Source organism: Anser brachyrhynchus, assembly GCF_964034855.1.
Source record: "Anser brachyrhynchus genome assembly, chromosome: 2".
NCBI lineage: Eukaryota > Metazoa > Chordata > Aves > Anseriformes > Anatidae > Anser > Anser brachyrhynchus.
In genome coordinates, this window is record NC_137695.1 from 66,081,635 (window position 1) to 66,108,220 (window position 26,586).

Below are 26,586 nucleotides of genomic sequence, written 5' to 3' on the forward strand. Positions count from 1 at the left end.
AATTAAATCTTGTGAATTACACTAACCACATGAGTTTTGGGAGCTTGCCTCAAGATTTGAGAATGTTGGAGGAGACTACACCAGGCTTGCAATTTTGTCTGTTGAATTTCATTTCATACATTGGGACAGTCAGAGAATCATTATTGTAACCATTATTACAAACAGCCTTAAGGACAAGGCTCACGCAGCCTCCTGCTACATGCTAAAAAGCTTTCTTGGCTAATACTCATCAGAAAATGCTTCTTCTGTGTCTGCCCCTGCATTATCCATAACAACACCAGAACTGAGCAGAGACGTGTTCTATCAGTGCTGGACATGCTCACATAACATACGGAAGAAGCTGTACAAGAACAGCCCTGGGTTCCGCTTTCAAGGAATACCACCCTTAACACAAGTCAGCTTATGACAGCAGTAAATTAAAAAATAATTAAGCAATTAAATCCAGGCATAGGATAATAAAACTGCATTAATGATAGAAACAAGTGTCAGAAAGTTTGGACAAAATTGTACTTGCCCCCCTCATCATGTCTTGTTCACGTAATAAAATCACGTAATAAAATCCACCTAAGACAAGTTCCATTTCCATGTAAGTCCCTGGTTCTTAGAGCACACCACCTAAAAAAAGAAGCTAGACACAAAGACAAAGCTTTGTTTTCATCTTCCTTCCTTCCCTCCACCTCCACCTCCACCTCCACCTCCCCCAATGCCCCTCCGCCCCCCCCCCCCCAACAACAACAACAACAACAACAACAACAACAACAACAACAAACAAACCAACAACAGCAAAAACCACAAACCACTTTCCTAGTCTTGGTTTTGAATCCTTTCCTCCCACCTGTCCTTAACTGCAGTCACCTGCCTGCAATTTTCTGCCTTGGTCTTACTTGTTTTGCATTAATGGATGCAGCCCTGGCAGAAAGCAAAATAAGCCAGCACAAAAATATCAGAAAATATTTGACAGACACCTCATTGTTCTTTAAATAAATTACCAGCCCATGAGGAAGGAGGAATATTTGTTTCTAGCATCAGGGGCAGCTTCCAGGTCCCAGAGCAGAGCCTCTTCTGTGCATTACACCTTGCAGGCCATTTGCATACATAATCACACACACATCATGGGGATGAGTGTTCATCGCTCCTTTTTTTCAGTCTCATTAGACTGGTGGAAGTGTTAACCAGGCCCTGCATGGTAATAAAGGGCTTAAGGGGACTGCTTGGTAGCCCAGAAATACCATGCCAATCAGTGGAGCCCATTTCAGGGCAAAGAGGGGTAAACTCTCTCTCCTAGAAGGGGGCATGAGCAGAGGCTATTTTGTGTGAATAAGGTGATTTACAACTCCAGTTACTTGTTAGCATGCTGCAGCTGAATCACATTAATGGACCAAGTGAGAGCTCTGAATTTGCTTCAGTACAAAGTCAACTATCACTGCTCCAACCAGGTGAGCACCTACAGCAGTCTGGGAGCATTGACAGGGTGCAATAATGTGGCGCAGCTGCAGGGGAGCAGCACATTTGAGCTGGGGTGTGGTATCAAGCAGATGGAAAATGGATTTCCCCAACCCGTCCCACCTAATCTGTAGCAGTGCATCTGCCTTTGTCCTGATGTGGTCCCTCTTCCTTCCTTGCGAAAGGAAGGTCCCTTCATCCCTTATGAAAAAGGCTCTGGGTTTAATTTCCTGTACCACTGAACCTTGAGTAGATGTTCACACCAATGGGGAGAAGGCAAATCCCTTTTCCAGTGTATTTGCTCTCTGCGTCCCACTGGCAGTGAGATAAGATAGGCTCTATGAAGCATAGCATGAGAGACTTCAGGCCTATCTGGCACTCATCCTTTCTTTGTGATTTTTCTACAGCGGAACTTCATCCCTTAGCTAAGCTGAAGGATATGTATCCTGCTTCTTGTATATGGGAAAACAAAGCAGATGGTTTCAGTCTGTGGGACAGGTGTCCACATCACAAAACTATCACCAAACTTCACACCTTCTCAGCCCTACTGGCCAAAATCCTCCAAAAAAGAAAAACATACCTTGCCATTTTGCATGCATCTAAATTCATTTTTGTGATCTCAGGCACCTGCTGAGGAGAACCACATGCCTTCCTGTTTTTAAAGTTGTTCTATAGTAAAACCATCAAAAAGACTGGTGTGAAGATAACTTGTTAAGTGCTGAAGGCCTGGTGTCATTGATATTGCAAATGGATAATAAAAATGGCCTTTCCATGCCATTCTCCTATTCTGCTCCTACCTTTTGTTACAGGGATGAGTCTTAACCAGGTGGAGCAGAGGAAGCAGCTCATGACAGTGCTTCCTCTCCTCAGACAGCCCGTGAAAGCAATTGTAAACTATTTTCTGCTGGATTTCCTCAGAAAAGGCCAATGACGTTGTCAGAGTCCAAAACATATTCCCATGTTTTTTTCTTCACTATTTTTTTTTTGGCAAGGGATTTTCTCATCTATCCTTAAGCAACCACAAGACTATCTACATCTTTATTTTTCCTGCATAAGGCAGAAATATTCCATTTGGGTTGTGATGGCTGGAGTGCCTGGGGAATTGGGATGCAGGTAATCTGAACTAGGGGAGAAGTCAGTGAAGCACGGGAGAATGTTTAAATGCTTTAATGTGATGGCTGTTTCCCGACACGCACGTACGTCACTGTCTGAGTTCATAGGAAATCATCCCACGTGGAGCCTTATGTCCAGTATCGGGGGGAAAAAAGATCCAAGAGAAAAACCAAAACAACCCAAAACACAGCAGATTGCTCAATGCTCCCTCCAGGCTAGTTACAAGGGGAAAAAGAGGAGAAGAAAAAAGAGAGACAGAGAGAGAGAGAGATCACTTCATGCAGTCTGCTTGGCTGAAGCTGAGCCCTGCCCAGGGGGACAGCCTCTGTAGAGTGTGAGGAGCACCCAAGTGCCATGTCCTGCCACAGGAAGGTGTGGGCAAGTCTTGGGCACAGCAAAACACCTGGGTGGCAAATATTGCCAACAGCACTGCAATTACGGGGACTCTGGCCCAGATGAGAAAAGCTGTGTGCATTTTCCAGTGCTAATTAGGGCAGCCTGGCAGGGTGGAAGGGGAGGGAAAAATGAGCTTTTCCATGGGAACTTAATTTTAGGATCATGGTATGAGTACTATTTTTGCTCTGCTTTACCCTTGCCCCATCCAGTCATATCAGGGAAGAGGGGTTGTCTGAAAATGGAAGACAGCAAGAAAAGAAGGCTGTAGCAAGAAGCCATGTTCAGGGCTCAGATTTTGTCACCCAAAGCCCTCACCCCATGTCTCCATTCCTGCTGGAGTTTCAGAGTGACTCAGGCTCTGGCAGCCCTGCTGCGCACATTTGTGAGGGACTCCAGCTGCACACAGCAGCACGGAGGCCGAGCCTTTTCCCATAAAAAATGTCAACACTCACAGTGTTTTTCAACCCGGAGAACCTTTGCCTACTAATCCTCTCAGCTTCCTTTCCACCTCCACAGCCTATTAACAGCTCAGTTTCTTCTTTCACAGACCGCTGTGTTTCCCACTTCTTCCTTCGGCACAAGGGAAAAGAGTCACAAAGGCTTCTCAAAGCCAGAGACGTGCCTACACTGCTAGCTACAAGCAAGTAAAGTGCTGCTTATTTTCACTCACTGCCTAGAGCACAACAGCCAGTTACACAAAATAAGTAGCAAAGCTCCCCCGTCTTCTTAAAAAAAAAAAAAGTCTAAAAAACTTATGTAATTCTGCAACTAATCTTCACTAATCTTGAGCAAGGCATTTAAATCCAGGGAATAAGCCTATTCTTCTCCCCCCCCTATCTTTGCAGTAAAAAGGGAAAAAACAGGAGCAAAGTCACAGTGCTGTGAATATTCCTATTGAGAGCGAAGTGGCAAAGGGGCCCGAGTCCGCTCCAAAGCAAACTCTCCTGTCCTGCCATTTCCCATGCAAAGCCACCGAGGACCTTAAGAGAAAAGCTTCTTTCGGACTGATTATCACTTGCTTTTAGCTAAAGCATGGAAATCTCTACTCTCACAATGTACCATTGCCTTGCTTTTGTCTGGTATTTTTTTGTCATCTATTCAATCATATGTCTAAGAACAGAAGAACGGCCATCTGAAGTGTTCCTTTATGGTGGCCAGTGGAAATATTTGACAGTCCTCAATCTGGTAAGCAAATCGTGTTGTACAGTGATACCAATATGTCTATTTGTTTGTCTGCCATCTGTGCCTCAAGATACATGCAGCTGGTAGATTTGCTGCTGTTAAACTGCTTCCTTTAAAGGTTTATACCCCAAAGGAAACTAAATAGGTATCTATGCTTGTGCAGTGAAATGTATTCACAGGTTTTATGCAGAAAGAATACGGGTTGGCAAGCTGCTGATTTTTAAAGGGTATGTACTCCAGAGCTAGCTGCTTCTTTGTAAAAGAGATGAGCTATCAGTGAGAACAGAGGCACAAAGGTAGAACGTGTTCAGCCAAGATATGTGACTTTGATGCATGCTGTCTAACTGTTTGTTAATTAACAGTTAAGCAACAGCAATACACATTATAATGCTGCTTGCAGTTTGTCTTCCATTTCTAAAAGGTTGTGTGTGACCTGTATATTCAAGAAAAGGTAAAACAAAGCAAAGTACAGTGCTAATTTAGCCAGTCAGAGTACATGCTTAGTTTGAAAATCAGTTTAGAGCATGAGGCAAAGCAAATTCTAGTCCACAGAGGTATGCTTGTGACATAATTATGTGTTTTAACAGTGTTACCAACTCTTTGCTACATTTCCTAAAATTACAGGGAAAAATGTGGACCATAATGTGTCCTCCTGTTACGCTAGCATTTCATGAAGAAGAAATCAAAATGAAAGGATGTGAGATAGTCTGAGGGGGAGAGCGTGTTCACAGTCCAAATGGTACATCAGTGACTTGGGGTGGTGGCAGTGGGGGGAGGGGGAAGACTGGGCATGGTGAGAGGGTTTCTTCAGGGAACAAATTTCTGGGACACTTGCTAATCTCAAGGGATGAAGGTCCCTTTGGTCTTTTGTCCATTGTGTGTGACTGTCAGAGCTAAAGACCAGTGGGAGACCTGGGTACGGCTGTATTTATCTTTTACTCCTCAGAAGGAGACACACCATGGTGATGTTCAGTGGAAGTCTAAGGGGTCCCTGGCTTTCAGACACCCTCAGGGATCTGGGAAATTTGGGTCCCTTCCAACCTCAACCATTCTGTGATTCTGGGAAATATTTGCAATGAATAGCACAAGAGGTGGCCAACACCAGCCCAGTTTTCAGGGACCCGTGGGATTTTTCTCAGTAGACACCCTGTGGAAGCATGAGGGCATATATGTCACTGCAGTCAGGATGGCTTATGTGTGGTTTGTTGCTTAATTAGCTTCATAACAGAACACTTGGACTTTTTGTGAAGTTTTCAGAAATTATTATTTTCTGAAATGCCGGCAGTTGAATGGAAAGGATGCATCAACCTTAAGAATATTCAGTTCCTCCTGCTGGAACATATGTCAGTAGACTAAAACACTAACAGTCAAGTCCAATGGAAGACAGGCTGCTCCCTGTAGGTCTAGCTCCTCTTCCTTGTGTTTTTGGGTAAAGCTGTCTCCACTAAAGCACCAGCCATACCCTCAGGCAAAAGAGCACCTCCATCCCACATCCCCAGGCACAGTTATAATGAGATCTACCACCCAGTATATGACAGAGCCCTAAAGCAGCAGATCAAGAGGAGAAAGCAAGTGGCCTTTGTCTTGGCATTTTGGGAAGCAGAAATATCCACTGAAACTAGTATCCAGCTTCCCTTAGTGACGAACAGTGATCAGGTAAAGGCTGCACAAGACAAGAGTATGTGTAGGTGTAAAATAATCTTTCCACAGTTCTACCCTCTGAGCTTGCCTTCCAACGGCATCCAGACTGACCCAGACAGAAGGTAAATCCAGGCTGAGAGAACTAGTACTTATTCAAAGACTACCTTTCATCTATCTAACTGAATAAACTTTCTTTTTTATACTTCTGGTACCTTCCATATCCCGTGGCAATGAGTTCCACAACACAATTGTGCCTTGTGTGAAAGAACAATTCATTTTGTTGGTGTAAACCTGCTTCCTGACAGCTGAATAGGGTGACCCTTCACTTCTGTGTTACAATTTAATTGTCCGTCCCTGTTCACTTTCTCTTTGCTGCTCATTAGAGACCTCTGCAAGATTTCCTTCCCCCAATTATTCTTTTCTCCAAGCTGAAAGTCTCAGTCTTTTTTATCTCTCTTTACAAATGGATGCTCCTTTCATTAAAGCATCCTTGTTGCCCTTCTCCATCATTTTTTTAGTTTTAGGAAGGGGTAAGTAGGGCAGCCTGCAGTGATTGAGCTATGAGCACAGCATGTATTTATACAGTGGCCTAAGGTGTTTCCTAGTCTGTTTGTTTCTTCTTAAAAAATATTAACTCTCTACTTTCTTTTTTTGATAAACAGTGAGCAAGGAGCCATCAGTGTGAGACCTATCCAGAGTGAGCTCCAAATTTATTTCCTGAATCATCATAGTTAATTTAGAAACCACTGTTCCAAAATATACATATTTTTTTTCCTGAAATGCACTGCATTGCATTTACCAACACTTACTTTTGCCTGTTGTTTGCTGTTGTCCAGCTCATTTCCAAGTCTGCTGAACAGCTCAGGTCTCATTAAATGCCTTGTTGCACTTCTCCAGTCCTTTGTCACCCTTCTTTAACCACTTATTGATCTGGTTCTAACTCCAAAATGGAGGTGTCAGCCAACAGGGAGATGATTTGAGCTGAAGACACTGCTGTGCTCTGACACAGAAAGGTGCAAGATTACTCTTTCAAGTCTGGTAGTCCCTCTGCTGCATGGGATGGAGCCCACAGCTGGGCTGTGTTTCAAAGGTTCCTGATGGACTGTGCCTATGCAGTAGAGCCACCAGGCCGGGCCATGCCCTTGAAGCTTTCCCAGAGCCAGGCACTTAGAGCTCTGGTCTGGCTCTTCTGTCTGTTTCCTGCCATACCGTGATTGCCTAGCTTCACGCATTGGCCAGCTGAATCGCTTGGAAATTTTCCCAAAAATTTCCTCCTAACAATTTGGAATTGCATTTTAAAAAGGCAAGAAATCCCATTCAGAAAAAAGCTGTTGTAGCAAGCTCACTCTGATCTGAAATGGAAATACTGGGAAATGCAGTTTTTCCAGGGGATGGAAATGCAGTTTGACTCCTAGCATTGCTGAAGGGATGCTGGAGGAATTTCTTCTAGATATGATTCTCTTCTAGCACCTCATTCAACGCCTTGCTAACCATGTGATTTTCCCAAGAGGGTGACAGCTTTGATGTTACTTCAGATTCATTTGTCTATTTAATGATCACAGCAATCAAGATTCAGAAAGGAAATATTTTTGTAGGAAAAAAAAAAAAAAGATATGTGGACTTTCTACCAAAGAAGTTCATTGACTGACTATTAAACCAGCAGAAATAATGGATAAAAAGAATTTTGTATTCATTTGTCTGTGATACAAAACAGCATAAGCTGAATCATTCATTGCCTTATATAGCTGAGCTCATAAAAATCTGCTTGCTGCTGTAAATCTATTAGTAAATCATTGCATAATGTGAACACTGCACCCTTAAAAACTATTAATTGCATTCCTGTCCCATTTTATTCCTTATGCTTTTGTCTCATATAATTCATATAATTTAAATATTTTCAATTCTCCTGAAAGCTGTTTTTTACTTACTTCCAAATAGACCCAGCATTTAGTACACACATTTTCCAGGTTGTTGTCCTGTGAATACATGGCTGTCTACACTAAATGTTGACTGTTATATCTAATAGCCCCCTCAGAATATTAGATTTATATCCCTTTAAAGTATAAAGAGCTTGGAGCCCAATTTATTTGTACTAGTTTGAGAATTCAATATACACACATGGCTAGATCTCAGATGTGAAAGCAAATCGTGACAGGTTAGTTAAACAGAAACACCCCTTTGATCAGTGCAACAGATAAAAATTAAGGTTTTCCTTTGTCACCATGATTCTTAGTTTGCAAAAAAAATCAAACTGGTCAATGAAGCATTTCTACAGCACCTAGTGCCGTGAAGTTGTACAGGGTCTGTAGAGGAAAACAACATCTCTCCAAAAGGGATAATCATAACCATATTCTCCTCTTTGGGTTAATTGTTAGCTTTCTGAATGATTCCAGTCTTCCTTCTGTTCATGTGGGAATACTTTAGGGGATCCTCTTTATTTACAGCCAGTGGATTTATAGTCTACAATCATCTGCAATGTCTTGGTGAGAGCCAGCACTGCTGTTTGGGAAATTCACAGGACATCTGGAATAATTTAAGGTTTTCATTTTGTTTGTTTGTTTGTTTATAATGTCAACATTTTCCCATTAGTGAAGGACTGCAAGATTTGGATATACCTTTCTTACAGGAATAAGCCTGAGTTTGGAAGAATGCAGACTGGGAGTTCTGATTCAAGCCTACCAGTGGTTCATCCTGCCAGAGGAATGATTCTAGATAGGTTTTTTTTTGGTCTGAAACTTATTCTTCTCCTGAAAATACAGGGTGATCACACAGTGACTGAAACCCTTTGAATCCACGCTGCTGGACATGGGTAGAGCTATGAGCAGCACAAAAATGAGCTGCCGAGACTAAATTCCGACTTCTTCAGGAGATGCTCTTCTTAATGCTCAGCCAGAGAAGTGGGTCAGGTTACATATTTAGAAAATATTTTCCATTCAGAAGATAACATTGTCCTCCCCTGCATATGACTGAGAATGGGGCTGTTTTGGGACTGTTTCTTTTCAGAGACATTTGTTTTAGTTAATTTTGAAGGGATGGGAGGGAAGAAGCCTATCCCTGTCCCATGATTAATGTAAGGCTGACCATGAACAAGATAATAATAGCCCCATCCACTGGGAACCATGCCTCTCCCTCATTGCTTTATTGGTATTTAGTCACTGTGTGTCACCACACTGTCACCACCCTCATGTACATTTTTCATGCTTTTTACAGAAAGTTACTACTGGCTCTACAGGGTGTAACAAGAGCTTTTTTCTTCCTTTTTTTTTTTTTTTTTCTTTTCTTAGCTCTTCAAGGACTTTGTTTTAGTGTCCTGGTGAGGCCAAGCACTTGGGCACGTGCTTGTGCTGAACACATGCTTGGCTCTAAGCACACTGCACCCCAGTGTGTAATTCTCTGAACCAGACCCATGACTTGGAGGCTTGAATCCTCAGGGACTGAAATTGTGCCTGGAGTTACAGAGGCTAATTGTGATAATGGAGAGAAAACCACAAAAGAGCTGGTTTGGGTGCCTTGGAATTGAACAAAACCATATGTGTATTTTTATGTAAAAATGTGGCTGTTCACCCCATGCTCCTGAGAAGAAACTTTGAGGTTTTACAGCTGAACTGGGTGGTGCATGACCTCTGATACCTTGTCCTGAGTGACCCTGTAGAAAGCACACAGCCTGTGTTGTCTTGTCTGTACCTGCACTGCTATGGGTGCATGAAGGCAGGGGGGATGCTCCAGCAGCCCACCCTGCTGGCACCCAGCTGCAGCCTACCACAATGACCATCTGTACTGTGGAAAGGATAGAGAAGGAAGGATACATTCTTCCTCTTTGCCAGGAAGCTAGGAAATAGATGGGGCAACTTGCAGTTAACTGCAGGGATGCTTTGGTCATGCTATCTACAGTTGTTTTGCTCCCCAAGAAGACTCAGTCTCTAAAACTTTCTGTAAAGGGTTGCAGAAGCCCTTGTACAAAGATGAGCATGGTGAAATCAGACCCTGCCTTCCCTCAGACATTTCAATAAAAGGGATTTCTGATGGAAAAGCATTGCACTAATTCTGTCCCCTCCCAAGCACCACTCTTCTCTGCTCCTTCAGAAATTAATGAATGAATGAAGTAATAAACCACAATTTCAGATACTTTTCTCAAAATAAACATCTGATTCAGAGTAAGATCATGGCAAAAGAGATCTCATCCTGAAAGCTGTAACAGCCTCTTTCCAGTTAAGTATCAACGTCTGATCCGGCATTTGCAGTAGGCTGAATTTCCCATATTGCATCACTTGGAACCAACCAAGCCTTAAAAAGAAGAGGCTACCCTATGAGTTATGAGAACCAAACTAGACTCAGCTATCTGAATGCAAGATAGCAGAAGAAGTGTTTTTCTGGTAGGCTCTTGTGTGTCTGACACATCTGGTTCTGCATGATTCGCTGTGTAGCGTTATGAGAGAAAACAAAGTAATCAGAAAAGCAACATTGGTTTAAACCACAATACTCAGACAATTTCATGCATAATTTCATACAAAATTCACAAAGTTCCATTTTGTCATAGTGCACTTGATTATTTACAAAATCCTCCTAGCACCCTCCCCAAACATCCCCACACTTACAACTTGCAAATGCTTTAAAGACCCCTCCTCACCCCAAAATTAATTAGTTATAAATAGTTTGACTTACTCAGTTTTAGTTAGTAAAGTCTGTATCTCTCCTTCTAAAAACTTAAACAACTTTTCTGAATCCCCCTGAGTTCAGCAAAAGAGGTTTTGGTTTTGGTAACTTCTGCAATTAATTTTCGTGTTAGAGCATTTTGAACTACTTGGCTTGTACGATTCCAAGATCAGCTGCACCGTGAGTCCTCAGAAAGAAGGCCCTATGTCGACTAAGCCATGGGAAAAGCTATCTAGCAGTTCCCTTACAGGAAGCATTTCCTATCATATTCCAAATTTTGTTCTCTCTTTGTCCTCCTCAGATACATTGAACACAGCAATTAACATACAAAGTACGAACAAGCTGGCTTTCAACATATCCATACACCCCTCCCATCTGAATCACATCACACATCTCTGTTCAGTCTATTAAACAAGATACTGTTAAAGTTATCTTCCAGAATACTTTATTTAATCACTTTCAGTTAGTAAAAAAAAGGATTTAGCCAAAAGCTATTTCCCTCACGTGGGCTTGCAGATCACAAACAAAACAGCTCCCTGAAGAGCAAGAACTGAGTTCATTGAGGAACATGCTAATTAAAGCTGGATGAGTTTCCCTCATTAGATATAATTACTTTAGGTTTTGCAGGCTGTCTTCTATGGGGTGTCCTTCCTGGCTGATGTGTTGAGACTAATTAAGAAACTGCGATGTGCTAAGTGCATAATTTCCAGCAGAGACCTTCTTTTCAGTGTCCTGGCTTTCCCAGTGTCCACAGTAAGTAACCTCTGTAAATAAAAATAATGTTTGCACAAATGTGTATAGCAAAACATGCAAATACGTAAAACAGATAAGGATTGTAGACTCTTTTACCCTTTCAAAATGGATTGGAACCATCTAAAAGAAGAGACGGTATTCAGATCTTTGTGTAAACCTTTTGCATTCATGGTTGAAAGCAAAGCCTCTTGTAAAAACTTCAGGGTGGTTGTCCCTGAATGAACAGAGATTGACCCCAAAGGGTGAAGTACAAACTCTCTGTTAATCTTATATCCCAAACAGCTTTGGAGTTATCCACTTAGGGCATTTCTCTGAAGGGCAACAGGAGCCAGGAGGATATGAGACGGTGCCTAGGATGCAGCAAAAGCTGACAGCTCCTTCTCTGACTCCAGTATGACTTTAAATATGCATTAGAGAGAAACAGATTCACAGGACAATAATTATAGTCATAGCCTTCATCAGATCATGGATCACCCACTCCCTCACAGATAGTGCTGCTCATCTGGTGCTGGGCATTGGAACCAATGGTTTACTTTAACATGTAGGTGCTGCTGGTTATGAGTGAAGCCTGCAATCACCTCTGAATCTCAAAGAGCTAAGAAGCACTTCTTAAATCTGGTCCACAAGCAGCTCAGCCAGCTGGCTCAGTAAAGAAATCCTGCCAGAGGTGGAAACAGTGCGATTGGTAATTTATCTTTACTGCACAGCAGTATTCATCATGCTGCTATCCTAACCCCCGGGCATCTTCACCAGGACAGAGGCACAGGGTGGTCTCATTTCTCCAGCATCTCGAACCCCTGATTTCCAGGAGGCACAAAGTGTGCTCAAACACAAAGCCAGGCCATGAAAATGCAGATCAGCTTCCAGGTGTTAGTAGCTGATACCAGAGTGTGTTTCCTCCCATTAGCTTCTCCCACTACAAAATCTCTATTGGAAAAGATGGGTGCCCACCATGAAACTTGCATTTGCAAATCGGGAATTAGGCATATGGATTGTGAAGATAAAATAAGTTTTAGGTGATCTGCCTTATCAAGGGCTGTTTTTACTTTGTTACTGAGCTGAACAAATGCTGTGGCTTGACAGCCAATCCCTCAAAGGTGAACTTTTGGACCATTCAAAAACTCTATCAGAAAAAAAAAAAAGTTTAAAGCTAATCACGTGTTCCACAGAAAATGTCAGTGTTGGCAATTTATAAAGGAGCATTTTCTCATAATATCAATACAGAACACGGCACCTCAGCGTAAATTCCTTTTTTTTTATGTAGTAAGGTGAGATACAGGAGACTATCTGGCAATATCAACATTTTCTATGTAGGAGATATTTGCCTTCTCAGAAATGAAAGCATTATCCAAATCCCATCAATTACATTTCTCTCATTTTGCAATATCTTTCTTTTTGTATTTTGTTTCCAGTTTGTGTCTATATCCTTTTGGACACTGTATACCTACAACCGAGAGCTAGTTTACCCCAAAAGCCTTGATGGAGTCATTCCGCTCTGGTTAAATCATGCTATGGTGAGTAAGAAACACCCCTGCGTCTTGCTCAGAAGAGAGACTTTGCAATGTGTGTCCCACCATTGTGTTAGGTAGCTTTCCGGAAAAGTTTCACAGCTTCTTCTTTCTCACCTCCTCCTTCCTACTTATCTGACTTTGATGTTGAGCTGACACAACAAACAGATGCATGCTTGAAGTTCCCTCAAGAAGCCTTTTAGCACACCAGGAATGTCAGTGAATCATTGCTTGTCAAACCTCTGAAGCCATTGAAATGCTGTGCAGTCACAGGGAAAAAAAAAAAACAAAACAATTTCTCGGTTATTGTAGCTCAAAAAACAAATCATGTCTGCAAACAGAAATATATGAAATACAAAGTGGATGGGAGTATAACAAAGTGCTTCTTAATTTTTAAAAATGGTTAAAGAACCAAAGAACGTCTGACAGCTCAACAGCTAACAAGCTAATGTGTACACAGATTTGAATAGCTGAATTGAAATGATTGTTTACAGATTTCTATAAATACTTTCCAGATTTCTCCTTCATTTGCTCTGGCTGTTTTTATGATGTGTTGAATAATCACATATTTCTCATCAGTCAAGTGTAAGAAGGATGACAGTAACATGGAAACTGTGGGTGGATTGTCAGGGAGGCTTCATAAGTCTAATGGGAAGGGGGAGAGAAGGGAGAGGTTCAGTGCTAGACTGAATCAGAGGAGCCATAAAGTATGAAATAAGCACACAGAAGTCCCAGTCTTATTTCCCTCCAGATTTCATTTCTTAAGTACAACACTTTGCAACTCACTGCAGCAGTTCCCAAGGCATTCGAAAGGTAAACTTGTTAAAGGTCTCTAACAGACCTTTGATTGAGATAAGCTTATTTTGGAATCCAAAAACACATAGGTATGTCCGCATTGCTGATATCCAGGTGATAAACTGCAGTCATTGTGCACTTTTAACCTTATCACCTGCTCTCTGCTCACCAACACATCTCCACTGGGGCTCTTAAGCAATCCAAACCTCCAAACAGATGCAAAAAGGCACTGCTCCTTCTTAAAACCATCATCCCCCAGAAAAGATTCTTTTTGCCCTCAGTATCACACTGTTTTCAGGTCCAGAGTTTGATATCGGTGACTGGTCAAAGTTTAAAATCTTCACAGCAGAAGATGAACTGGGGAAGGGGAGGGCACAGGATAACGATGAGAGGAGATGGGCTTTGCTTTTTATTTAACCCTGGTGCACAGCTGAGAATTTGCCCTTTCCGTTTCCACATTTGTTTATGACATGGGAAGGTTAGGAGGTGCTAGAACTTACATTTTAATTTCTTGAGGAAGAAGTATTCAGAGAAACTCCTAAAATGTATTCATTATAACTTCTTTCTTACCCTACCTACATCTACATTTCATAACAGAGTCATTTTGACAACAACAAAAAGCTTTTCCATTTCAGAAATGTCAAAAACAGGTGTTAAAAAAGGAAAACAATTCTTCCTCAAAATTATTTTGATGAGAGAAAACTTCACATAAAGCAAACCTCTATCACAACCTAGTATTTTATTTCTAAAGCTGTTAATACACTGCATACGTCTTGTGCTTGACAGTTCCTAGGTGGGAAATTTTCCTTCCAGTAGCTACTGAGTGCAAGATACCTGCCATGAGTTCAGACTGTTACCTGCATGGACTATCCATATGTTTTGGGACACTTTTCCACAGCAGAGCACCTTAGAAATCACCTGTACACTAGCTTACCAGGCTATAACATGCTATGCTGCACGGCTCTGAAGCAAGGGCCAGGGTGCAGCCACAGCACCAACCAGCCACTCAGAAATGACCTGCTCAGTCCCATGAAAGTATTTGGTAGTCCTACCACCTCCTCCTCACTGCTGGGTAGCAAAGCTGTTTTTGTTGAAGGCAAATCTTCTAATAATGCTATGATAAAGATTTGAAAATAAATCTTTAGTGCACTTTAGAATGAAGTTTTCTTCTAGCATTGCAGAAAGCTTTCTTTCCAGCCCAACAGCATTCAAATCTTCAGTCTTAGCTGAGGTATTTCTTTCTTCCAATCCAAAATATTCACTGTGAAGATATGGGGAGCTACTGACACTCTAAGGGACAATCTCCAAGTATTGATTGCCAGGCAGATGTCTTTTTTGGGGGGGTTCATTTTCTTGCACATTGCTATGCTTTATGGCTCTGAGATTACAGACATTTCATAGCAGATTGAGGCAGCAGCTATCTGGCTTTGGTGGAAAAAACATCAGTGTATCAGCAATATACGTCAGTGCCATATCATTTGCAGCAGGAGTAATTTTTTTTACCTTGATCTATTTTAACATTCTAAATAGGGAAAGCATATGTTGTTATGCAACCAGAGAGTAAAACTAAAAAATAAGCATACAAAAACACTTCAGGAATATGAAGCTCTTGAGTTCACAGTGATGCTTCAGCACTTTCCTTCCAAAAATGAACTAGCCACTTATTTTTCTCACATTCGCTGCTCTCAAAGTAGGAAGCTGTCATTGCCCACCAGGTAGTCCAGAGTCATCTAGCGCATTACATTTCAGGCATGTTTTTGCAGCCTCAATTGAAACATTCCCTGTTCTACAGAGAGGATGGCTAATGCTGAAAGGAGCAGATACCTAGGTTTCTCTTGTTGCCTTTCTACCGAGTTTACCACAAAGGTTGTGTCTCAGTCTCCTTTTCTGCTTGTCTGGGATAATTATGTTTTGCTGTCTTTATACAAAACTTTAAGATTCACAGATGAAGGAAAAAAAAAAAAAACACAAAAAAACCCTACTTATATCTCCAACACAATAATATATTTTTTTTGAATGGCTGAGATGGCTGAGACAAAGGTGCACTGGTACATTTGTCAAGCAAAATTGTTTATTTCTTTCCTAGTCATCTCTTTTCAAGCAACATCTGGATACTCTCCAGAAGGCCACTAACTGCTGGAGGTGGCTTGGATAAAATCATATTCATGTATTATTCAACTTAATGGCAATAGAGGGGAATACTACATTTTGAAGGGGCTGACAAGATTGAATGCTGAACAAAAATGAGCAATGGCGGATCAGAAGAGATTGCTCAAAGCATTTTAATCTATAGCAAAAGAAAAGATACATGATACAAAAGATACATTAACTCCCAGATGCATACACAAGATGGTAATGGTATAATTGTCTTTTCATAAACGAGGTTTGTATTTTCTGTCTGCAAGGCACAATTCCTGTAAAATGCATATTTTCTTGTAAAAACTACGTTTTCCTTTATTTTTAGGCCATAGCTAAGTTTGGTTTAGCTAGCTTTTTTTTTTTTTTTTCCCAAGTTATTCTGTAGCCATACTACTCCCTCTCCTTGAAAAAAAAAATAATTCACCATTTTAGTGTCCTAGGCACTTTATTGACACATAATTATGAACAATTCCTGTCTTGAAGATCTAGTAAACTAAATAGCTAAGAATAAAAAAGAAACAATGGCAAATAGAGGCAAAGAAGAAAAATGACTTACCTTTCAGCAAAGACAACAGAGGCAGTATTGTCTGAGCCTCTTAAGCATATGAGCACTTTGCCCTGATGAAGAGTAGCTAAGCAGTACCCGAAAGTTAAAAAAAAGAGAAAAAAAAAAGAAAAAAAACAAAGAAGCAGGACAGTCAAAGAAAAACCTGTGTGGATAAGTATAATTGACCTTCACTGAAGCAAGGCACTGATGCCCTGACAGTAACACCAGCAAGACGTGCCATGCATTTCCTCATCTTGGAGCTTTTTGGAATCTACAAGCTGCTTTTCTGATATCCATCTAGCTTTTCCTTTTCCATTGCCTTTCTAGTGTGGACACAACTGCATCAACAGAAATGTGGTGTTGTATCAGTATGGTTTACCTCCACCTAGAAAAGCAAACAAGTTGTATGAATACAAATCACTCTTATTCATATATGAGGGCACCTATATGAAGGATTATATCTTTCTATAACTGCATTGGAAAGCTGCTGCAACACTAACCAGCCAAAGGGGTGCAAAATCAATGCATAGAGTAAAACCTGCTTGTCCAGGCCACTCCAACCAGACTCCTGCTTGAAGCATGTACACAAGAACAGTTTCATCTATGATCACCTCAAATAATTCTTTATACAACAGTATTTAACTCTTAATAATTCTTATATATTTACACAAGAGAGAAACATTTCCATTTGTTTGTATTTCACAGTATCTCAAATTTAAGCTGTCTGGCAACTATGGACATTCATAAGCTTCCAATTATATTCAGCTTTTGGCAAAGAAAAAGAATGTGCATGTGAGGGATATGGCACATTAAATTAATCACCCCATATACTTTAAATGCAAAGATACTTAGCTTTTCCCAGCACTACATATGTTTTTTGAAGTTTCCATTTTTGTTGACATAAGCCCATTTCCTCAGGGAGAAAATATATGTTTCGCAGACTAATATTATGGCAGGGAATCCTCCCTGGCTGCTGCTACCCCAGCACGCACAGGTGCTGTCCCCATAACCCACTCTGTGAAGGAACAGCTGGAGAAAAGTATTCCGCAGCGAAGGATGTGTCATTCCAGTCCCATGTCAGCTTCCAGCTGCAGTGCAACCTTAGCTTCCTAGACTATGCATCTACTGCCAGGGAGAAATGTAATTAAAATTCTGTCTTTTACACCAATACAAAACATTTGTTAGTAAGCATTCAGATATTCAGCCAGGACCTTCTTTACAGAAATGCATACATGCATGCAGGAAATGTTACCTCTGACGCCACTATACTTTTGATTGTACAGTTGCTCTGATGTTTCATCTGTTTTCCCAATCACACTCCCAAACTACCTACACGTCTATGAAAACACAGAAAAAATAATGCCTTTAAGACATACAAGCATAAGTGGAATTGGAAAGGGCAGACACAAGTAGTAGCTGAAAGTTTGGTGGAGCGCTGCAGGACTTAAATAGAGCAATAGCTTCCCAACCAATTTGGTACCACACCTGCTCAGTAATGGGGCTCCTTGTACAGCCTGCTCCATCTATAAAATTTTGAATAATTTGTGATTTCCTGAACATGCACTGATGTCTGAGAATATAAGAGAAAGGTGATAGAGACAGCTTTTCTCTGAGAGAAGAGTAGTTATATAGCTAAGTATTTTAATCAAAACAGTGTACCTTTTAAATAAATAAGTGAACCATGCTGCTTAAACCCCTCACGCCCTAAAAAAAGAAGGGGAAGTTTAGAGAGGAAGAAAAAAATGCATAAGGACAAACTACAAAATAAAATTTTAAAGGAGGCATTTTAATGAAGACAGTTTAATAGCAAAATAAATTAAAAGAGGGAATTTACCCCAAGATGAAGCCAAGAAGGGTGACAGCACGCAGGGATCCAGAAAATTATGAGGAGCATAAAACTAGATAGAAGCTATGGTGTCAGTAAGCCATTTAGTTTTATGATTTTCAGATAACATACTGTAAATATTTATTAAAAAAATAATAATAATAACCCAAGGAAATTTTAAGAGACAATAGGAATTTTCCCAAAAATGAGCTGAACAACTGAGTAAAACACTTCAAAAGTCAATCAGTGAACACTGGATTTTTGCATCTCAGAAGACCACATTGAAGCGGGTTTTTGCTTTTTACTGGCAGTGACATACTTGTGGAGAAGATACAAACATGGGTATCTACCATAAGAGTTTTTCAGCACACAGGCTCTGTGGAGAATTTGTCTGAAAAAGATGGGCATTTTTTCAAAAGCTCTTGATGGTGTCTGACTGTGCCCAGTGAAGTTTAGTTTGGCCAGTGGTAACTGTTTGTGAAAAATCCCCTGCTAAAATCTCACATATTAATGGAAAGCAGACACGGAGGGTATGTAAATGCAGACAAATGAGAAACAAAAAACTATGGTCAATCATGGCATCATTTCCTTGACTCTGGAGTCAAACAGGGTCAAACTGAGTCAAACTGAAATGCATGTGTTAGGCATACAAGTGATCTCAGCAGCTCTGGGGAGATTATTCATGTGATTAAAACTCAGCATAGGCTGGAGTCTGCAGCTGAACAAAGCTCTACCCAACCCTGTCTTCTTGGCCCTAGGAAACTTGCTTTTACTTATATTCTCAACAACAAAACAAGTATATAACATTGAATAAACAGGCAAATTACTCAAAATAATAAGTATGGGAAGTAAAAATTCCATGTGGTCTCACCCAACAGCGGAAATAATATCCAGAGAGGTCTGTTTATCTCGGTTTAAATGCATGAACCTGAAATGTATCCTAGGAAACAACTTACAACATAGGGTAGGGAACAAAAAAGAGAGAAACAGGAAAACGTTATAATTTCATCTTTCTCTGCAGAAAAGATGAATTAACATGCCAATATTTCAGATGGAGTTCGGCATACATTCAAGAAACTTTTTTCCCTGTAGTGATATGCCAAAGTTCATGAGAAACATGAATAATTTCACAATTTTATAATTAATTCAAATTCACCTGAGTGTGTCAGAATAAGAGCAAAGAAGCCAAACCCAAGCTGAAAATCATCGGTGACAAAAAGAACCACAGAGGATTTTTCAGTCAAAAGATAGTAAAAAGGATTCAGACGATAAATCTGATTAGTTAACAAAATGATAATTTTGAAAGTCCCATAACCTTCATCTTTCCACTATACAAATAAAAAAATGCCATTGAAAATGTGTCTATTCCCACAAAATTTGTACACTAAAAGCTTTTCTCAACAAGCAGAGGTTATTAGACAAGTAAGTATATTAATATTTAAAAGAACAGAAAAATAAGTACTAACAGGTTTCCTACCAAGAGAAAAAAAAGGCTCTATTATTCAGTTCAGTTCATTGATAGCCAGAACAGTGCACACAACCATTGTTTTACCCAGTTTTCCTTATCTTGCAGTGAAATATTTTTTTCTCCCTCTGTGATAATTATTTTTGACAGTTTCACTGTTTATATGTGAAACTGAGAAACTGTTAATTGAAATAAAAAGTGAGTCACTGTTTCCAGCAATTTTTGCCAATATTTTGATCTGTGTCAATCTGAGCTTAATGATTAATTTTTTTTTTAAAGCAAGAGGCAAGACTCTGTGTTTGAATTTGGCCCCATACAAATAATGCACTCTTTAGTCAAATATCAGTTTAACAATACAAAGCATACTCAAAAAAGGGTTGAAAGCATGCTTAATGAACCATGAACTAGAGACCTATGGCAAAAATAATGAGAGAGAAAAAAATATATCTTTTTGATGAAGATGTGAGAAGTCTTTAAAGCCTTTCAGCAGATAAGATTAGCTATGATACATCATCTATCACTAATGATGCTGTCAAAACCAACGTCTATCGGCTATGAGAGGGAAGTCATTTGGAAAGCTAACCACGTGTCGTAGGCAAAGGGCAAGCTCCACACTCAGTAGCAAACCATGCATTCCTCTGATATCTGCTGTATAAATATGTATCACGAGGAACTCATCTGTTCTTGTAAACATACTTGTTTCAGTAGAAATTCCACTGTGATTTTGCCACTAATGGACAAACTTGCCTTGGCAGAAATATACGACATCACCATCAGACGCTAGCATAGCAAAAATGCAAGGGAAGATTTTTCCAGGACGTTTTATGGATCTATAATTGGTTTCTGGGTTGTATGTGTAAAGAAAATAAACCTGATATCCAAAAAGCAAAATATTAAACCAAAACATTTTCGATCTGGGTGTGCATGAAGTAACTGAGAACAATCTGTCTTGAGAAGTTATTTGTATGGCAATTTCAAATGGCCCTAGAAAGCGTTTACCTAGTTCATACATACAGTGCATTCTCTAACCAGTAAAAAGCTAAAAAATATATCAATAAATAAAAATGGTATATAGCAAAATATTTTTAGGAATGTACAATTATTTGTACAGAAGACACAGCACTTACATTAATAAATTGTATGCCAGTGTCATAGTTAAGACTTGGGAGGAAAACAGCTTTCCTACACTACAACAAATTCATTTCTTTTTCTTTTTCTCCTTTTTCTTTTTCCATATCAGGATAGATCTAAGACCTGTAAGAAACTGTTCACAAACTAAGAGGCAGGCAGCCCCATGCCTGAACAGTGCTGTTGCTCTCGGACGTGGCAGTACTCTTCCAGTGAGTGGGAAGCTCGGCTTCAGCCTTTGTGAATCACGAAGAGCAGAAATTTGAACCGGCACCTCACCACTAAATTCCTGGCCATTTCCAAAAGCACACGCACTTTCAGCTTTACCAGTGACTTTCAAACTTCTTTTGATTTACAGGCCCCTGAGCAGAGCTCCCGACCATCTTTCACAACCACTACTGGTTTCCTCACCATCTGTGGTGCCAATGAGTATGTTAGTGTAGTGGGCTTCCCCTCACCACCCCCAGCTTATTGCTCACTGTGACCATATCAGAAAGCACTGCACTGCTGCCTACATGTTGTTAATGTGCTGCTGCAGGGTGCCTCGAGCACTCATCTGACTCCTCTCTCATATTACTTTTCTCTCTAGATGCAACAATGCATTCAGTCATGATTTCTACTGCTGTCTTTGGACTGCTTTCTTGTTCATATTTTCCTGCTGTTTGTGCTGGTCTTTCTCTGGGTGTGCTCCAAATTATCTGCACCTGTCAAAATGGTGTGTCCTAAATCATAGGCAGAGTGCCAGCCAAAACCTCATCAATGTCAAGTAGAGTAGAATAGTTACTTCCCAGATCTTAAACACAATATTCTTGTTAATACCGTCCCAGTGTGCCAAGTGCTTTTTCTATTAAAGCAGCGTCATATTGGTGACTTGTACTTATTTAGCATTCACTCTGAGGACAAAAAGACTCAAACCAAGGAATTAAGTATATAAAACAACCCCCACCTGAAAACTGTTTGCTTCAACAAAAGATTATTTCACCAGGTCACTCTTGCTAAATTCTTCTTAGTACACCAGTAATACAGCTGGAGCAACCAGCTTAGAGTTGTTAAAAGTGTTTAAATTAAATGACTAGCAAGGACATTTTATGTTTCCCAAAGGAATTTTGTAGGCTATTTCATGTCAGATGAAAACCAGGACTTATATCCACTTTGCATAATGGACAAATCCACTGTAAACAGCTAAAGCCTAATTGTGAGGATAGAGCAGAGGTTTTCTATCATTGCTGTCTTCCGTGGGTAGTTTTGTTTGAAGACAAACTATTGCTCACCTATAGGAAAACAAAACAAAACAATCAAACAATTATTATTAATATTCTAAAAGCAGTCTAATACATAGATTTTGGAGTAAGAGACAGTTACAAGTATTATATATGAAAACAGACGCTGAGGCATTTTTCTGGTTAAATTAATGAAGGAATCTCTTGTACTGATACAACTAGACATATCCTATCAGCCAACAGGGTTGTAGAGCTGAAGAATATCTTTGTGAAACAGAACAGAAAAAAAATTTCAGTGGCAGTAAGTGATAGAAACGGGAACGTGAAATAAATACCTTCTTTTCTCTGAGAAATGATAACCGAGATGGAAGCGTTTTGGTAATGGGACAGCCACGCACGAAAAACAACTCTTGGGAGTGTGTTGGGGGAGGACGTACAGCTTCCAGTAAGCTGTTGCTTGGCAGTGACAGAAAAGACTGATGCCCACCTCTTAAAGAAATAGAAATAAGAACGTTTAGAAATAAAAATGTTTAGAAATATGTTTTCATGTATGCATTTAAAGACTGATGTACATGTAAAGAATTTCATGTGTATTTTTGGCATCTCATACTATAAATACACAGCAATAAAACTTTGACACCATGCTACCATATCACATACTCAGCACAGTTTCTGACAAATATATACCTTGAAGGTAGTAGAACCATTCCCTTTAGACAAGAGGAAACTTCATATCATACACACAGCAGGTTGGGTTTTTAAGGGAGAAACAAAAAATCATTAGTTTCATGTTTGTTTGTGTGTTTTTTTAAAGCCTATGTATCTTTTTCTGCTGTCCTGTTCCCTTCCCCCTATCATCTACCCATGAAAACATTTGCTTAATTATGAGCATTTTAATTGAAAATCAACAACCTCTGCAATAGTTTCCTCTCATTGTACCTCATTGACTGTTTTTTTCTGTGTTGTTTCCCAACATTGTTTACTCCATCTGTCCTAGGTATTGAGATTTATAACTATTGTTTGTTTGCACAGTGAAATTTACAAGGTTTTAGCAGGGAAATTTCATCCTGACAAATTATTTTCTGAAGTTGCCACAAATCAGCCGACAAGGTGAGGCATTAGCATATCAAGAGCCCCACTTTGCTCATTTGACATCCAAGCCCATAAGGAGTTGTGCTGTGCCCCATCCTCTCCATGGGTGTACAGGTGAGGAGCATCCTCCTGGAGGCAGCTCCCCAGCCACAAAACATTCAGTGTTTCTGTCAAAAATCCTCCTTGCTCCAAGTTACCTTCATAAAGGGCCTTGACGCTGATGCTATTTAATACAATTCAAACTCTGACAAAAGAAAACAAAACAAAACAAAACAGGTCCTCCAGCAAGCTGACTCTTTACTGACTCTTGGTTAAGCTTCTTGAGGATCCTTAATCATCTTGAATTACAGCTAACTTAAGTTCTCTGTCCTTTATCACCACATTCTTCAGTTTACAAAGAGCAGAACAACACTATATTTGCAATAGAGTAAATGATAACATATAAAATACAGTAATGACCTAAAGAAAACATGAAGGCAATTCAGCAATTGCTTAATGAGTTCAAGAACAAGACTTCTGTCATCCTCAAACGCACATAACAATGGACTTCAACATTCTTTGTACTCTAATGGGAGTTACCAAAAGCTTTATTGCATTATTAAATGTAAAGGAAAGATCACCTATTACAAAATAACACAGATCTTTCTATGGGTGGACCTCATTACAATACCTTTTACAGCATACTAACAAGAAAATTTCAGTGCTCGTTACTGTAGGGGTACTTCTTTGCTATGAAAAATGAAGTAAGTGTATATGTATGCAATTACACTCAGTATTGTTAAACACCCCTTTGCCCACATGCTGGCTCTTGAGCTTTGTGAGCAGCAATGAATGAGCATGAGGCATCGTGACCAGTCTGTGACAGACTCTCTTTTCTCCTCAGCACACGGCAATATTGCCAGTTGCTCTCCTGGAAATCCTTGCCACACCACATCACTACCCAGCAAAGAAGAAGGGAGTGATCCTATTAGGATGTACTGCTTTTCTTTATATCATTTGGTAAGAATTACATACGTTAAAACATTTTCTTTGAGTAATCTGCTTTGAAAACAAGGCCAAACTCTGTACTTAGACTAAGTTCCCTCTCACACATGGTAGACAATAGTCTGGTCTGTGGGTAAGTCATTTAAAAACAGGTGAGATCCATGAAAACTATTCCCAGACACAGGCAGAGCAGGTTTCTTCAAACTCAGTACAGGTCCTGAGACCACACTTTGTATCTCCTGCTCTTCTGGGGTCTCTTTAGAAAGGCAGCTAAACTGCCGTAAACTGCAGGGCACTTTGAGTTATTTCTGCTGGGCTGGAGTTCTCCTTTCATCTCTACCAGTAGCACCAAATTTACCCCTGCTTGTTGTCTTGCCTACTGCAAAACCACCAAATCTCAAAGGTCTGGGAGTCATGGGAGCAGAGGAGGAATAGCAGTCACTCAGTTTGGTATTTGGCAGGGACACGACTAGATTTAGAAACTTGAGTTAGAAAGTGATACTCAAAACCAGGTGCAAACTGACGGGTACCAAGGAGGCATCTGTCCCACTACCACCTCCCACTCCATCAGTGGAAAAATCTTATGTTCCCAGTGACATGAACCAACTTATCTCCAACCTGTTAAACTACATCTAACAGGGCCTCTGCTCTGTCCATAGCTCTCCATCCACCTCCTTTATGTGTCATACAGCCCTGGAGCTAGGCTTGCATCCATTCCTGCTCATAGCATCCATGCCCTAGTGCCGGGGTCCAGAAGAATGGCCCATCCCATCTAACTACAGGAAGCTGCCAATGTTTCCAACGACTTGGAGACTCAGCTCTGGAGTGGATCTGTGTAGTTTCAGGGTATGCTGTGCTATCAGACAGTTTCCAGAGCTTAGGAAGCACCTGGGGCCTAGGGTGAAGGACACAGAATAACTGGTCAGTAGAGAAGGGATTTCTCCTCACACAAATCTTTCTGAGAAGCAGCTGGAACTATGTGGGGATCCAACCTTCCCATTTCTGCCCATCATTTAGCTAGAAAGCATCTTCATTGCACTGAATGACAAACTGGAACAGACAATAAGCGTCACAGATGAAACACTCTTGCAATTTAAAACCTGTGAGAGTAGCTTTGGAAGCAATGGACTTTAGCACTACATTATGTAACCAAGTTTGGAGCCATTTATCCTAATCCAGGCCACAGCCTAATACGATAACAATTGTCAGAGACACGTGTTGTCCCCCTAGGTTCTTTTCAGTCAATCCTGCCAGACATCTCGGTGTAAGCTTGAATTATCCACAGGACTACCAACCTTCCTGGCTCCCCAGTGAAAGTCCTGCCTTGGCCTTGCGGGTCACACATGGATGCAAAAGCAAATTGCTAGCATGCCATGCTCACAAGACAATCCCCTCCTGCCCCAGATTTCCAGCCAGGAAAAGTTAGTGGTGCAGGCAAGCACAGGTGGAACCCATACGATCAGATGTTGATCATCCTCCACATTTGAGTCATCGCAGTATCTTTGAATTGATGTTGCATGGTGCTGCAGGCGTCCTGGGTTCCTTATAGTGCTTGTCCCGTGTCCCAGGACCCCAGTACCTGGATAAAAGCTCCTTAGGATTTCAGTGCTGTTGCTTTCTCTCCTCCTGAGGTATTGAAGAATCTCCCATCTGCCTTCCTTTTCCCTGCAACCAGAGACAAAAGATTTCCACTAATAGAAAAGGTTTTCAGTCTGCACACCAAAATCTTAACACGTGTAGAAATTTTATTCTTGGTCTTGCAACCTGCTGAATAAATAGCCCCATGTGGGTGCCTTATGCTTCACAAGCAATGCAGAGTCCTCTCTAAAAGCCTCATCTTGAGCTGTCACCGTTGTCATCACACTGTCTCCTCCCTGCTATCGGTGGGCTGAGAACTGCCAGTTCCCTGCCAGGCAGTGGGAAATCATGCAGTAGTTGACTCCTTGCACCAGGTGCCTACCTCTGAGCGAGAACTCATATGTGGCCAATATGTTTTCTTCTCCTTTTTAGATCTTCCCATTTAATAATTCCTCAGGGATTTTTTTTTCTTCCCTCCAGCAAAGGTGGAGCTCCCATTAGCATATCACCTTCCCTTGGTATCTATATGCTGTCCCTCAGTCCTACAACACTTTAATAACTTTGGTTATACCCAGGCTGTTATTTCAATCTATTTTCTCCATAATTCTGGACATTGTATAATAACTTATTGCTGTAAAATCTTGGTAAAAAATAGAAATGTGGAGAAACAAAATGTTCAGAATAATAAGCCTCTGAATCCAAATTGTATGTTTAATAGGTGATTACCCACAAGGAAAAGCAATATGCATTTGCAAGTTGTGGGGTGCATTTTATGAAATCCTTAGCAAAACAAACAAACAAACAAACAAACAAAAACTGTCAGTCATTCTGTGGTCAAAATAAGTAAACTCAAGAATCTGAAGATATGTCCCAATATAAAATCATGGCTACACGCAGCTTCCAGCAGATCAGAAAGCTGAAAGTGCTTTAGTGCTTCTGAACAGTCAAGTGATTTTTTTAAGTTCAAATTTACCAGTTGAGGTTCTTCCTATCAGGCACTCCAGCTGTCCAGACTAGACCAAGATAATCTAGTTCCTCATTATACAAAGACATTTGTCACTCTCTGGTTTACTGTGAGAGACACATTAAGAAAATAGCAACCCCACAAGGTGAAGAACACTTGC

General features: G+C 40.5%; 2 protein-coding genes across 19 annotated transcripts in view; one reads left to right on the forward strand and one right to left on the reverse strand.

The window, feature by feature from the left end:
• Nucleotides 1-834: 834 nt before the first annotated feature.
• ADTRP (androgen dependent TFPI regulating protein) overlaps nt 835-26,586 on the forward strand; it is a 33,600-nt gene continuing 7,848 nt past the window's right edge. The window contains exons 1-4 of the mRNA XM_080580150.1: nt 835-4,137; nt 11,047-11,181; nt 12,594-12,695; nt 23,784-23,899. Of these exons, the coding sequence (XP_080436276.1) occupies nt 3,985-4,137; nt 11,047-11,181; nt 12,594-12,695; nt 23,784-23,899 (506 nt within the window). The 5' untranslated portion in view covers nt 835-3,984. The remainder of the gene's footprint in view (nt 4,138-11,046; nt 11,182-12,593; nt 12,696-23,783; nt 23,900-26,586) is intronic.
• LOC308189735 (CLIP-associating protein 1-like) overlaps nt 11,057-26,586 on the reverse strand; it is a 107,498-nt gene continuing 91,968 nt past the window's right edge. For 8 of the 18 annotated variants that reach the window (XR_013946545.1, XR_013946546.1, XR_013946547.1 and 5 more), the window contains 4 exons: nt 22,496-25,549; nt 22,144-22,297; nt 12,807-21,859; nt 11,057-11,192 (listed from right to left, as the gene is read on the reverse strand). The gene's annotated coding sequence lies outside the window, so the exon portion shown is untranslated. The remainder of the gene's footprint in view (nt 11,193-12,806; nt 21,860-22,143; nt 22,298-22,495; nt 25,550-26,586) is intronic. The other 10 variants (XR_013946555.1, XR_013946559.1, XR_013946560.1 and 7 more) reach the window with 6 other exon arrangements.